This window comes from Aythya marila, assembly GCF_965140915.1.
Source record: "Aythya marila genome assembly, chromosome: 6".
Classification (NCBI taxonomy): Eukaryota; Metazoa; Chordata; class Aves; order Anseriformes; family Anatidae; genus Aythya; species Aythya marila.
Window position 1 is genome coordinate 17,382,385 of NC_139047.1, and position 14,009 is coordinate 17,396,393.

Sequence of the window (14,009 nt, forward strand, 5' to 3'; positions counted from 1 at the left end):
GGACACTACCCAGTACCTTCTGAACATCCCAGTAGGTTCAAGGTGATGGATCTCTCTTGAATGTATTTTTTTTCTGTCTTCAAAGATCCACCTGTGAAGCAAAAGGAACAGCAGCCCAATTCCCAGAGTTCAGCCTGTATGCCAACGAGGGTACATCAGAAATAAGTGACCGAGCTGTTTTCCCTGGGAGAAATAAAATCCCTAATCTGGCAAGCCGCTCCAGTCAGAGGGTGGTGCACACATGGCCTGATCTCCAGTTTGGGAAGGTTCTGCAGTCTTGCTGTGATGCCCTGCTACATTACAGACAATCCTTTCTTATTTATTAAACACAAATCACAGTGCCACTTAGAAAATATGGCCTTCTGTAAACAGTAGAAGATACTTGACCGGTGAAACACATTGTGCTCCCATTCCCCAGCCAGTGCGGTGGCCCTCAGCTGTCATTCCCCAAAACAGGTGGTGTAAGGCAACACCTCGGTGGCTATATCGCTCCGGCCTCTTGGCAGCAGGCTGTCCAGCCCCCCCGGGGAGATGTTAAAGGCACTGCGTGTGCTCCAGGCTCTGTGGGGCTGCAGCAGGAGGGAGCTCAGGTGATGGAGGTCCGTCGTGTGCTCCTCCTGGTCTTCTCCGCAGGTAAACGAGCGTGGTTCAGTGATTGTCTTGGGCTTGGTCCTTTGGGAGGGTGTGGGAGCATGGCTTTGTGTGCGTATTGCTATAAAAGCGCGTGTTCTGGGAGCAGACTGCCCAGAGGGAGGTTTTATGACATGCCGTATCACTCAAATAAGAGCTTTGGCATGCTCTGATAGCAGCTAAAACATTTCTAATTTCAGCCCTCAGATAGTCTGAAGTGAAAAGTTTGTGTTTAGTTTTTTTCCTCTCTGTGTGTTTGCCATGCTCTTATTTATTCTAGTGCTAAATTTATTTCCAAATTAACGAGAGGGTCTAGCAAACATGGCTTGAAATGTAGAATTTCACCAGTTTCAGGACTACTGTCAAGGATACAGAACTGTTTTGCAGCTGGGTATATTGTACCAGGATAATTCTCCATAAATCATCCTTTGAAAGAATAAGGATTTTGTGATCCTAAACCTTTTTCACCAAAATCAGGAAGTATTCCAAATTCCTACCAAGCCCCCCCAGAAGCTAATAGTGTGAAGGATTTTAGTTGGGTTAATAAAGCATGGCAAAATGCTTAACCTAGCTGTGACACTCGATGATCACAGCGTAGGAAGAGAAAGCAGCCGTCGGGAAGCGAGCAGTGCCCGGTTGCGCAGTCCACGCATGGGGTTTTTGCAATGACACTCGGGTATTTTAATAAGGTCTGGTGACAGGACAAGGCTGAGACAGAATCCTTGGCATCTCAGCTCAGCTGCATGACAGGACCTGGTGAAAAGGCAGTTAGGAAATATGGGGAAATCCTGGCTTAGTCTGGAGTCAGCGGCAAAATTCTTGTTGAATTCAATGGCCCAGGATCCCAACTGAGAGGCAAAAAGGCAAGGGAGAGATCTTCCAAGTGTGCTTGTGGTGAAGCTCAGCTGTTCTCCACCGCCTCTTGCTGCTGTTAAGAGGAGTAGGTGGCTTGGCAGACAAGGGAGCACGGGACATAGAAATATAAGCACAATTTGTGAACTGCCTCCTTCTCTGCCCTCCTGGGTGCTGCCAGAGTGACTCCCGGCATCAGAAAGAGCTGGGTCTGTGTAGGCCTCAGGTGGACGAACCTGGACATTGCTTTCACCCAAATGACTGAGGTTGGTCCTGTTTAACACTACTATTACTGGCAGGACCATAGAATCGAAGGCAGACAGGGCAGCAACATAAGAAATCGCTGATGATGGGCATTTTCTGTGTTAAACTGCCCAGAAATACTGAGCTCTACCACAGCCATGGGTTGGGAGAGCCTGCAGGGGATTCCTAATGCTCAGTCTGACTTCCACAGTCACGGCCATTTGTTTTTGCTCATCTACGTGTTGGCAACTCTTTCTGCCTTCATCCTGATCTGACCTGCAGATCAGACAAGGAATTGTCCCTGCTGGTGGCATTTGCAGCACGCAGGTGAACTGAGAGAGGAGCCACAGGGCAGGCTCAGTGCTGGCCAGCCGCAGGGACCAGCTGCTGGTGGCACTTGCCCTGTGCCTGGCCCCTCAGCATGTCCCCATCCCACTGACACCTCCCTGCCCTTCGCAGCTGGGCTGGCCCTGTGCTATGAGCACGAGACGCGCCTCGTCGAGGACCTGTTCAGGGACTACAACAAGGTTGTGCGGCCTGTGGAGGACCACCGGGATGCTGTTGTCGTCACGGTTGGGCTGCAGCTCATCCAGCTTATTAATGTGGTATGGTGTGGGCATGCGTCAACACTGGTTGACAGGGTATTTCCAAATGGCATGGCTTCCCTTCCCCTCTAATCCTGATGTGTGCTGCTGGTGTCTCCTTTTCTTTCTTTCTATTTTTTAAGGATGAAGTAAATCAGATCGTAACAACCAATGTCCGCCTGAAGCAGGTAACTAAATATTGCTAACTATTCTGTCCTGTTCAAATAAATATGCTAGACACAGCCAGGGATGAACTACTTTTGGGGGCAGCTTGAACCAATGGATCAGCTGGTGGAGTATTTCTTCATTCTGGGGCCTCAAGAACAAAAAGCTTCAGATGCTAGTGGCCTTAAGAAAATAATACTGCACCTTTATGTTCCTTCTCTGATAGCAATTCAGACAGTAGGCTTTGGGTATATTTATTTTGGATTAAGTGTCTTAAACCAATATTGAAGTTAATGTTTAAAAAAAAAAATGAATTAGCTAGGGGCATAGTAATATGTGTCAATGCTTTCATGCATAACCCGAAGCTAGGGAGATGGGTGTTTCTAGAAAGTATTGAGCAGTGCTGGGAGAGGTTCTCCCTGGCTGAACTCCTCCCTCCGCAGCAATGGACAGATGTCAACCTGAAGTGGAATCCAGAAGACTACGGTGGTGTGAAACAAATCCGCATCCCGTCAGATGACATCTGGCGCCCAGACCTTGTCCTTTACAACAAGTAAGCAGCTTAGGAAGGGACATCCCTGTCCAGTGTCACCTTTATGGAAACTGAGACAGGAGAGCGTGTCTGCTTTCTAATGCTGTCCCATAGCAACCCCATCCTGCTGCAGGGACCAGAGGCTGAGCACCAACTGCTTTACGCAGCTAGGCTGCTCCCAGGCCACTGGGTAGCCGCTAACATCCTTCCTTTCACAGTGCAGATGGTGATTTTGCCATTGTTAAATACACCAAAGTCCTTCTGGAACACACGGGGAAGATCACCTGGACACCTCCTGCCATTTTTAAAAGTTACTGTGAAATTATAGTCACGCACTTCCCGTTCGACCAGCAGAACTGCAGCATGAAGCTGGGAACTTGGACATATGATGGTACGGTGGTGGTTATTAACCCGGTAAGCAACAGTTTGGTAACCAGGAAAAGCAATAAAGACCTGGGTACTTTTGTAGAGAAATCTCAGGTTTAGAATGGAAAATAACTGACTGAAAAACAAGCATACACTACCTGTATAATACAGAAGCCCCATTTGTAGATCGATCACAAAAATTGTCCAAGTTTGACTTATCAAATTCCGAGTGTGCTTATTTCCCATGTCCTCCCCAAATTTCCCTTCAGTGGACTGTCTCTGATTCCTTCTTTAAAACATTAAGTTGAACTCTGTGCAAAGGATGATGTTCTAAGGCAAAATCACATAAATTAAGAGTGGTTGCTTTGCTTACAAAGATGCATAAAGCGCCTGACTTATTAGAAATTCTGTTCCTGAGTGACTGCCAAGTTGGGTTTTGTTCAGAACATCTAATACTCTATTATTTATTTTCTGTCAGGAGAGTGATCGTCCTGACCTGAGTAACTTCATGGAGAGTGGTGAGTGGGTGATGAAGGACTACCGGGGCTGGAAGCACTGGGTTTACTACGCTTGCTGCCCCGACACGCCCTACCTGGACATCACATACCACTTCCTCATGCAGCGCCTGCCGCTCTACTTCATCGTCAATGTCATCATTCCCTGCCTGCTTTTCTCATTTTTAACTGGGTTGGTTTTTTATCTGCCCACAGATTCAGGTATGTGAATTTATTCATTCTACTGCCATAGAAATTGCTCTTCTAACAAGTTTTGGAGAAATTCTGAGCATCTGAAGCCACCACCCAACCCAAGGGGTAGTGCTTGCTAAACAGATGTTTTAGCTCAAAATAACAAGTCTAAACATTCTGCAAATAAATGGTAAGCTCTGAAAGCTGAAACTATTAATAAGGACAAATTAGGCTGATTTCCCATGGAAAACACTGATTAACTGTCCAGTTAATTAACTTCTGCAAAACAATGATTTGGATAGCCGATTTTCTTATTCTGTCACTCAGGCTTTTAGTATGGTTGTACATCGCACAGTGTGTGAGGAAGCGGGGGGCCTGAGGCCCCTCTGCACTGTGCTGGAGCAGCCACCTTGCCATCTGTGTGCACACGTTGGCTTGTTTGACACAGAGTAATTCTGGCCTCTTCTGGCCTGCTTTGTCTCTGCTGAGCAGCTCTGCTGAAGAAAGCTCTTTTTCCCTGCTACCATGTCTCATGCTTTGTTCGTTCTGCCTTGCCCAGCTTCTCATACCACTTAATTTCAGAGACCATCCTATGAAAGACTTCCAACACAAGTTCTTTGGGTGGACAACTTTACAGAAAGTTGAAATGGATAGAAAAAAGCTGTGTGAATCATGATTTGTGGTTCAGTTCTGACATCCTAAGTACTGAAATGTCCCCCATAGCAGCTGACCTCTGGTGCCAGATGTGATTTTTGTCTGCTCACTCGCTCTCTGGCAGGCTCATGCTGTGCTGAGGCAGGTGGACCCCAGGAGGCTCTGGAGCAGGCATTAATCAGGTGCATGCATTTCATCATTCAAATCCCACAGCTCATAAAGTGCTCCTGGCAAGCAGGCTTTCCATACCCACCACCTGTACCTCAGCCTAGTCATGTCTGGAGACTTCCATTGTACTGCTGGGCCTGGGGCTGTATGGGGCAGTCGGGTTTGGCCAGCAGCGTTACCACTTTGGGTGCTGGGAGTGCAGATAGCGTTCCAGGTGCATGAAAATGCATGTGTGTGGGTAGCCATCATTCACATCTGAACTTCTCAAATTGACAGTCTCAGTTCTGAATTATATGAACAGCAGTGGTATTGTTTTTTTATTATAATTAGTTTGGTTTTGTGTTTTGGCATCGCAGGTGAGAAAATGACTCTCAGCATCTCTGTCTTGCTCTCTCTGACTGTGTTCCTTCTGGTCATTGTGGAGCTGATTCCCTCCACCTCCAGCGCAGTGCCTCTGATAGGCAAATACATGCTGTTTACCATGGTGTTTGTCATCGCTTCAATCATCATTACAGTTATTGTCATCAACACCCACCACCGCTCCCCAAGTACTCACACCATGCCGCACTGGGTCAGGAAGGTGAGCTCGATGCTTTTGCATGTTTTGTGGTTTCCACAGAGCATTGTGTGTGTGTTGTGTTGGTTTTTTTTGGTTTGATTTGGTTTTGGCGGATTTTCTCCTACAAGTCAGCATGAATCAGGGAAGTAGATGCATAGTGTTAGATCTCTCCAGGCACAAGAGCCAGCATTTCCTACTTAGTTGTGCGTAAAGGCAACGAGACTGCCAAGTTTCTCCTTTATGTAACAGAATTGCCCACTGGGTAAAGTCCTGAAGGGAATGGACGAGGCAAAGCATGGGCAGCTAGGGTACAGGGAGAAGAAAGCTGGCCAACTGGGCTCGAGGGACATTACTATAGTCTAATTATCTATTTCTGCCTGCCCGGGGCCAGGCCCATCAGATCATGTGAATTGGGAGCACAAAGGTTGCCAGGGATAGCTGTGCTCTGCCTTCTGTTCTGCAAAAGATGGTTTAGCAAGAGCCAAGGTCTCCTCTGTACTTTTCCAGTAGTTGGGAAGGAAGATGTTTTCACACTGGCCTATATGGTGACCATGAGCTGTAGAAATAATTGGGTGTCCATTACTGCGAGCTCTTTGCCAGGCAGACAGCACCAAAGGGGACCCAGCCAGTTATTCTTATCTTTTATAAGCCTGCCTAGGTTCATATTAAGCCATGACATGAACAGGAGGTTGCTCTGCTGATTTCCTTTTAAGGCTACAGCTTACATCAGATTTGTTCTGCAGCACAAAAAATGCTGCAGAAGAGAGATTTCAAATGACAAACACTGCGTGTGCTTAAAATTGATCTGGAAGCAAGGCCCCCTTACACCAAAGGACATTACACGTGCCTATAAGGCTTGTAATAACAAACAGTTGGAATAGTCAGGCATAAGTAGCCAGGAGACCCTCTTCTGGCTACACAGCCATGCAAAATCACTTCCAGAAAGCGTGTGATGGGCCTGTGGATGACACAGATACAATATGAATGTAGCATGTGGTGTGACATACTCCAAAGCGGAATTTCTACTGAGCCCAGGACGGGAAGTTATCTGCGACCTGAGCAGCTCGCCTTTGTTTATTGCAGAGCTGCATCTGCTAAGCAGCCCCTCCAAACAGAAATGTTCCTCTTCTGCCTCTTTGTTTTCAGATCTTCATTGATACAATCCCAAACATCATGTTTTTCTCTACAATGAAACGGCCATCCAGGGATAAACCAGACAAAAGGATTTTTGCAGAAGATATTGATATTTCTGAAATTTCTGGGAAGCCAGGTCCTATGCCTGTCAACTTCTACTCCCCACTTACCAAAAATCCAGATGTGAAAAATGCTATAGAGGGAATCAAATACATTGCAGAAACGATGAAATCGGACCAAGAATCCAGTAATGTAAGGCATTCTTTGTGCATGATTCATTTCTTACTTTCATACTCCTACATCTCATTTTTTGGCAAAATATCCATGACTCACAAAAAAAAAAAAAAAAAAAAAAAAAAAAAAAAAAAAAACTCCAATCCCTGATTTGGCTTTATCAGGGGACAGTCTTCTGCCCTTAATTCACTCATTGAGGAGTGACAGATAATAGTCACAGATGGCAACTGAATCTCAGTTAAAACAAACAAAAAAAAGTAGCAGTGCTATGGTTTTCTTAATGTGGTATGTGAAGCTACAGAGCCGGAGTGTGAGTAGCAACACAGATTCCAGAACTGTAAGCAATTCCAAGAACAATTCTTCTTGTCCCTGGCTTGGGCATCTTCCCCCTGTGGTAGGCAATCTTAAAAAGCCAGGAAGCAAGCCCAACTGCAGAATTCAGATGTAGTTTTGAGAAGCCAATGTGACTTCAAAGTGATAATTCCCATTTTGATAAGTTTTTTTTTTGTTGATCCATGAATGCTACAAGTAGTCCCTGCAAGAGAAACACATCATGAGCTACTCTGATTACTGTCTTTTTCCACGTTGCAAGCCAAAGGAAGGAAAACTGTGTGTAGAGTCATATATGGCAGCGTTCCCCAGGAAAACCTAACTCTGCCTCCTCCTAGCATGTCCAATGCAATTAACCCCCTCTTTCATTTCAATTTTTGCAGCTCACACAGCTTTTGAACAGGTAACTCAGTACCAATCCCTCACCTTACTAAATGATCAGCTGCTTCCTGCTGAGAAGTTCATGTCTAGTGGTGACAGCTAACCTGCAACTGGGGAGGGGCTTCTCGGGGACAATAAATTGGCCTCTCCTCCACTCGGGCAGAATTTACACCCCAGTGTTTGTTCCTGTGACCACATTCCAGGAGCGTGTGAGATGGCTCCGGTTGCAGTCTCGTGTTCCCAATGGCTCCTCGGTAGATAAAGTGCTACCTTCAGCAGGGCTGACATGGTTTCAGTGCCTCTGGGCTCTGCTTCCTCCTGTACTTACAAGGAGGGTCTCCAGTTACTGGCAAGTGCTCCCTTCGGAAGTGGAGCCCAGCTGTTTGTGTCATCTAGGCACCACTTCCAGAGGGTTTCAAAAGTCAAATTCCAAAAATAAACTGCAGGCTGTGGCTCCTGGAGGCTTGTCACATCATGGCGTTTGCTTATGAACCACCTCGAAGCAGTATTGATAAGTGTCCTCCTCTGGATGAGTTCCAGCAGCCCCTTCTACTTGTGGTGCACCAGACGCAAAAGGAGAGTGTGCCTTAGGCCAGGGCACCTTGGTCATAGGGCAGAGTTTCAGGGTGGGAAGGCCAAGCCCCCAGTCCTGCTGTGCTCCATGCCTTGCCCTCTGCTGGTTTGTGCTGGTTTGTGCCTTTGCTGGTTTGTGCCATGATCTGTGACTGGGAAAAAGACTAAGGGAGCTTCAGAGAAGGCTGTCCCAGGCCTTGGAGTGCATTGTAGGCATGGGAAGTGGGCTGGAGCTAAACTAATGAATAATTGCTTAGGCATCCCATTAGAATGACAAGGCAATAGGAAAACAAAAGCCAGTTCGGTAGAACTAATTGTTTAGCTTCCTACTTTTTAAGTATTCTTTCAAAAGCAACTATTTGACTAAAAATTAGGCTTTCCAGCATTTTTAAAATGAAATTGTTCACCAAATTGTTTTAATAATTTAGTCTTGAAACTTGCATTTCTAGATAGCTCAGGCTTTCTGAACCACTGAGCTGCTTTTGCAAAGAAAATGAGTATTTTTTGCATACTAGTGGATCTTACTGAAGAGTCTTTCCATTGTTCAAGACCGTAAATTACAAAAATGCCCACAGCAGATATGGTTCTGCAGATATTTTAATATCTCCTTTCTTTCTTCCTCAGGCTGCAGAAGAGTGGAAGTTTGTTGCAATGGTGATCGATCATCTTCTCCTTGGTATATTTATGCTAGTTTGTATTATTGGAACGTTAGCTGTATTTGCTGGTCGCCTGATTGAATTAAATCAGCAAGGATGAACATCAGATGGAAACTATTTGCTGCCCTGGTAAGCATCTGAAAGCATCTTAACCGTCAAAACCTGGCCAGCCCCTGGAAGTTTCACAGGCAGGACTCAGTTCCCCTGGGAATGAGCAGGGATAATAAAATGTAAGGCTCCATACTTAGCACTTCTGAGCTGCTGCTTGGTGCCGTTTCATTGCCAAAAAGACTTACTTGCGCTACTGCTGGACCGAATGGCTGTCAGCCAGGTTTTGGTCCATTTTACCATTTATTAGGAATGTTAAGGTATTAATAAGACTGTCTGACTTTGTAAGCCACAGACACAATTCAAGTGACATCAATAGCAGTACTAAGCTTTAGCTGAGCAATAAATCTTTATCCAGCTTTAGCTTCCAAGTTGGTTTCAATATCTGCTCTGTGGTTTTTGCATTGGCAGTGTCACAAATGACTCTCCTTGTAACGTGGACTGTAACCAGCAGAAATGTCTCGAAATCCTTGGTTAAGCACTTGATTTTCACATACAAACCTGAAACAACTGTTGTGTGTGACTCTACCTGCAGAAACTCTTGGTCCAGAAAAGAGGAGGGAATGTTCCTTGTTGTGGGAAGGATCCGCAGCCAGTTGGCTTTTGCAGGTATTTATTTGCTATCCAGGCCCACGATAAAGGACTTGCAGAGGAGGATTTTTCACCCTCTTCTATCAGTGAGTCCTGCTCTGTGGCCACCCAAATAAGCTACAGACAGAGACCAAGCACACCTTGGTGTCTGCTCTCCATTTTGAGTGATGAGTAATTGTGGGGGCAGCTTCAGATTATGAGAATGCTCAGTGTGACATCTTAAACACAACTCTCCGTCCTCTGCTCTGCTGAAATATGTCACGAGCATCAAAGTCAGACACAGCATCACAAAGAATATTCCTATGGAAAGCTTGAATACCGGTTCTACTCCATGTGGCAAAATGATAGGACCTCCACCCTCAAATGGCCTGAATTAACCAAGCTTTCTTCAAATGTTGAGCAGCAGCTCACTCTAGTGACAAAACTGAGTAGTGCTACTTTCGTCCAAAGACCTTTGATGTTGTAGGGTTGTTGGTTTTTTTCCAGTAAATATTCAACCCAGGCAACAAGCTTATGTTTGTTTCAATAACACAGTGTGGAAGTTCCAGCAGTGCTGTCTATTCTTCTCAAAAATAAATAAGCAGAGGTGGGGCAAAGAATACAAGTTACTCATCTTTCCGAGCTGGTTGCCCAAGCCAGTAAGACTGCTTTGCTAACATCTGTAAATAATTTGCTGTGAGTTTAATAAAATAACTTATGTTAAGGTTCTACAGGAATGTGTCATGTTTGCAGAGGATGGGCATTTGAAACACACTATGGGGAAAATTAGGCTCTTGTGTAATAGTTCAGTTACTGCAGTGGGGCGGTTTGGGCAATGTTTTGGTGAGGTGCAGTACTCGCCCTAAAGCCTAAAGCAAAGGGTTTCTTCAGGTCAGTCAATCACTTGTAATGCTCTGCTTGGCTCTTATGGTTTTGATGTTGGTAATCTTTGTCTCCCTGGATGATCATCAACCCCATAACTGGTGGCTGAAGATGTATGCTGGGCTAAGACTGCTGGCAGATGGAGAGCCTGCTGCAGCTCTGCCTATCTTCAGTAAGTTCTCAGCTCTTGGATGGAGCCAAGCAATTTCACAGCTTGCCAGGAGCTGAGCTGCCCTGTAATGGTGCCTGTGATGCTTAAACTGGGGGACCGTGACTGGCACTGAAGTGGCAGGACAATCCTCTTAGGGGAACCTGTGGCTGAATCTTCGCATTAAAAATAAACATCAAGTAATGAGATTTGTGGTGAGCAGCTGCAGTACGCTTGTTCAGTTTCTTTGAAACACCTCCAGGGTACTGGTCTCCAAATCCCATCTCTGTGTGTGCCTGTCACCTCTCCAGCTCTGGCTCTCTCTGTACACAACTAGCTGCCCTGTCAGTCATTTCCTTCCACAGAAGAAGCTTTGAAATTTATTTTATTTTTATTTGTAATAGTTTGGTCTGTCTTACAGGCACAGTAAATCTTCTGCCTTCGTATTACTCTGAGCCTTGATGAACTGGGCATGTCTCAAAAGATGTGGCACTGGGGGTAAGGGGAGGAACAGCAAAGAACTTCCCTCCTTCGTTTGCAGAATCTGGGCACTGTATTCTGACTTCCCATGCAGACAGTCCTCCAAACTTCAACAGGACACTTCAGGAGGAAGTTCACCTACATCTCCTTTTTTTTGTTTTGAATACTCAAACTGTCTGGGCTGCCATTAATGTATGTTCCTAGATCACCTTTGCAGTAATGTTTTCTTAGGTATCACTAAGGTACCACTGACAGCTCCTGCTACTGATATCCATCCATGAAAACAATACCTACAGCCAGGCTGTCTTCTCATTTGGTACTGTCCTTTTAAAAGTGTCAGCATGTTGGCATACCTGTTAAAATAGCAGCTTTAGCAGCTTCAGAGCTTGTAACCATGCTGTCTTGGTCACTGTCAAAGCTAATTTGCTGTCAGTGTATACGTATGAATTGTCTAATGATTTCTCATTGACAGACCTGGCTGACCCGCATGCGCATCTCTGCTGCCCCGTTGCCTTCAGTAGGCAAATTTTGGCTCTGAACTTCGACTAGCAGTTCTGATACGCAAAATGAAAAACAGGCCTCGCTTACTCACTGTGAACTTTCTCTAATAAGTGCAAAAAATAATGACATCCAAGTGCTGTTGCTCTGCAGTACGCAGACCTAATTTAACTCAAGGCAGCCTGCTGGGTGAGGTGTCTTCTTGACAACAACAGCATTCCAAGCAGTTACCTTGTCCTTCTTTTGACTGCCATCTTCTTGCTAATAGAGGTGGTTTTGTTCACTTTGATCTTGTGGATAACACCCTATTTATGTCTTTAAAAGAATGACCCACTGGAACGTCTCCATCTTTTTAACTCTGATGCTCTTTCCAATTTTTAAACAATTTGGCAATTAACTTTCCCCTTCACATTCCTTTAGCTGACCTTCAGCTACTTTCTGCTGTGCCACAGACGTTTCACCCTCCGAGATGCAGTCAGCCCAAATCTCTTTCCCCTTTTGCACTCACACCATTCAGGAGTCCTTACCCTTCTGAGGGGATTATTTGAATTTTTAAAAGTCCATTACCTTGTACTGGTTCCAAGGGATCAATTTCACCTCTGTGTGAGTCTGTAATCAGAACAGGCTGCTGTTCTCCGTCAGCACCAGGCAGATGAGCTAAATTTGATGGCCTTATTCTGTCTATTCAGCCAGCTGCATCTTAGCTTTTTAAAACATAATTGAATTGATCAACAGAACGAGCAGAAAAATGACATTCAGTAAACTCCAAACGCTTGATCATGAGCGTGCCTATCCCAGCTTTGAACATTCAACTAAAACTTAGTGTTTGTGTCCTGAAACCTCTTTTCAGTTTGAGTGTTCTTAAGAAAAAGGATTTTATTTTTCAGGCAACTCTAAGACAATTTAAGTGTGTGGCTTTTCCCCAGGATATAAGCTGCTGCCAGCCCCCTCGCTGTAGCCATCTCCCCAGAGATGTGTGAAAGCAGTGTGAGTTTCATCGGCGTGCTGACTCTGCAGTTCCTGTTTCCACAGCTGAAGCAAACCGCAGTGGGCAGGGGGACAGCAGGGTGAAAAAGTGTAATGCAGTCCTGCAGAATGCATAGACGCTGTGCTGATCTTGGGGAAAGGAAGCATATTGCACCCCTAAAATGTTTGCTTTCTGGTGTGGTGGTATGTGAGATGTCACCTTTAAGTCACTGATAGTTTAGTGCATCAGAAATGTTTCTGACAGTGGCTGCTTTTAAAAGGTTGCTTTACATGGATCTGATCACAAGATCTCAAGTTTTTATATGCTAACAAAGTCTAGCACAATCTCCTGGCTCCTGGGGTGTAAATTCCCTCCCACCTTCCCTCTTTTTCTTCCTGAAAAATAGGAGCTCTGTGGGTTGTCATCATTGTGAAATGGGTACAAAGTCTCCCGGGCTTCTCTCAGATGAACAGGGCAGATACAGGCTTACAACAAAGCTGTGGTGTTTCTTCCCCCTTTCTGGAAATAAGTTCCCACTAGAGATAGGGAAATCACACCCTGCTTCACACAGGATTCTCTAAAACAATCACGCTCGGTCCCTACTAAAGGACAAAGGACAAGCAGGGCTATGGAAAATAACCAACCTGCGAGCAGCCATTTCCAGGCTCGTTGGGGAGCCCTGCTGAGTCCAGCTGGCTGCAGGGAGTTACCTGCAGCACATGTGTGAGGGAAAGGAACAAGGGCAGGATGAGTCCACTCGTTACCACACTGCATGCCAGAGTGACCAGCAACCACGAGTGCAAGGAGTTTGTAGGCTATGGCAATGCAGTGACGATGGGCCACTTGGTGGGTTCCCCATAAAGGGAGAACTCTTTCCTTGCAAGCATTTATACCACTTCCATGGTCCCTGTACAGACCCCCCTGCCACAGCACGTCCTCCCAACCCCTTCAGCTGGCTTCTAAACCAAGCAGATCCTGATGAGTGTTTGTTACTTATCCCATATGGAGCTGGGAATAAACACATCATATGATATTTCTCCACTACCTAATCAAGAGGAAGCTGTTTGCCTGTATGTGATTTCGAATCTGCTTTCAGCTAACCAATGACCCAAATACAGTATGCAGTGTTTAGGAACCCCATGTGGATTTGTGAGCCTCTTTAGGAAGCTTTAGGTCTGTGATTCCATAAAGGCAGTAAGCAGAGAATACCTGCAGCTTTTCCATTTGCGAGCTCCCTAATTTTTGCTTACAAACTAATCTAGGTCATGCACATAGGGCAGAAGAGGGTAGAGGGAAGGAAGAAAAAAAAAAAAAAAAAAAAAAGAGCATTGTACCTATTTTTCTCTATTGCAATGCCCCAAGCATGCAACAACACAAAAAACGGAGAAATGACCTACATAAAAGGCTGGCAAGGTTTGAGACCTTACACTAGAGGCAAATCAGTAATGCCATTGCTCTCAGGACAGCATGTCTCACCTTAATGCTGTCGTTGTGATTGGTAATGTCTTAGTAAAAAGCACAAAAGTAAATTTTTAGAGGTTAACCCAGCACACAGATTACTCAGTCTTTGACCTCGCTGGGACATGTTGCTGCAAGGGAATCCAGAATG

The 14,009-nt window shown here is 45.3% G+C and overlaps 1 protein-coding gene across 3 annotated transcripts; it reads left to right on the forward strand.

The window, feature by feature from the left end:
* The first annotated feature begins 580 nt into the window (after positions 1-580).
* Positions 581-10,156, forward strand: CHRNA1 (cholinergic receptor nicotinic alpha 1 subunit). Of its 3 annotated transcripts, XM_082763929.1 has the most exons (10): positions 581-633; positions 2,185-2,330; positions 2,453-2,497; positions 2,918-3,027; positions 3,225-3,420; positions 3,851-4,088; positions 5,237-5,460; positions 6,586-6,825; positions 8,716-8,876; positions 9,267-10,156. In XM_082763929.1, the coding sequence occupies exons 1-9, from the start codon at positions 594-596 to the stop codon at positions 8,845-8,847; spliced, it is 1,371 nt and encodes a 456-aa protein (XP_082620055.1). In that variant the 5' UTR covers positions 581-593; the 3' UTR covers positions 8,848-8,876; positions 9,267-10,156. The 3 variants fall into 3 exon arrangements, with proteins under 3 accessions (XP_082620055.1, XP_082620054.1, XP_082620056.1); XM_082763928.1 differs by having other exon boundaries at positions 8,716-10,156; XM_082763930.1 differs by having other exon boundaries at positions 5,396-5,460; positions 8,716-10,156.
* The last annotated feature ends 3,853 nt before the right edge of the window (positions 10,157-14,009 follow it).

Coding starts and splice junctions, on each gene's coding strand:
- CHRNA1 (XM_082763928.1), top strand. CDS start 594: ATGGAGGTCCGTCGTGTGCTCCTCCTGGTCTTCTCCGCAG. Junction 3,421..3,850: donor CGGTGGTGGTTATTAACCCG/GTAAGCAACAGT, acceptor ATTTTCTGTCAG/GAGAGTGATCGTCCTGACCT. Junction 6,826..8,715: donor CGGACCAAGAATCCAGTAAT/GTAAGGCATTCT, acceptor TTTCTTCCTCAG/GCTGCAGAAGAGTGGAAGTT.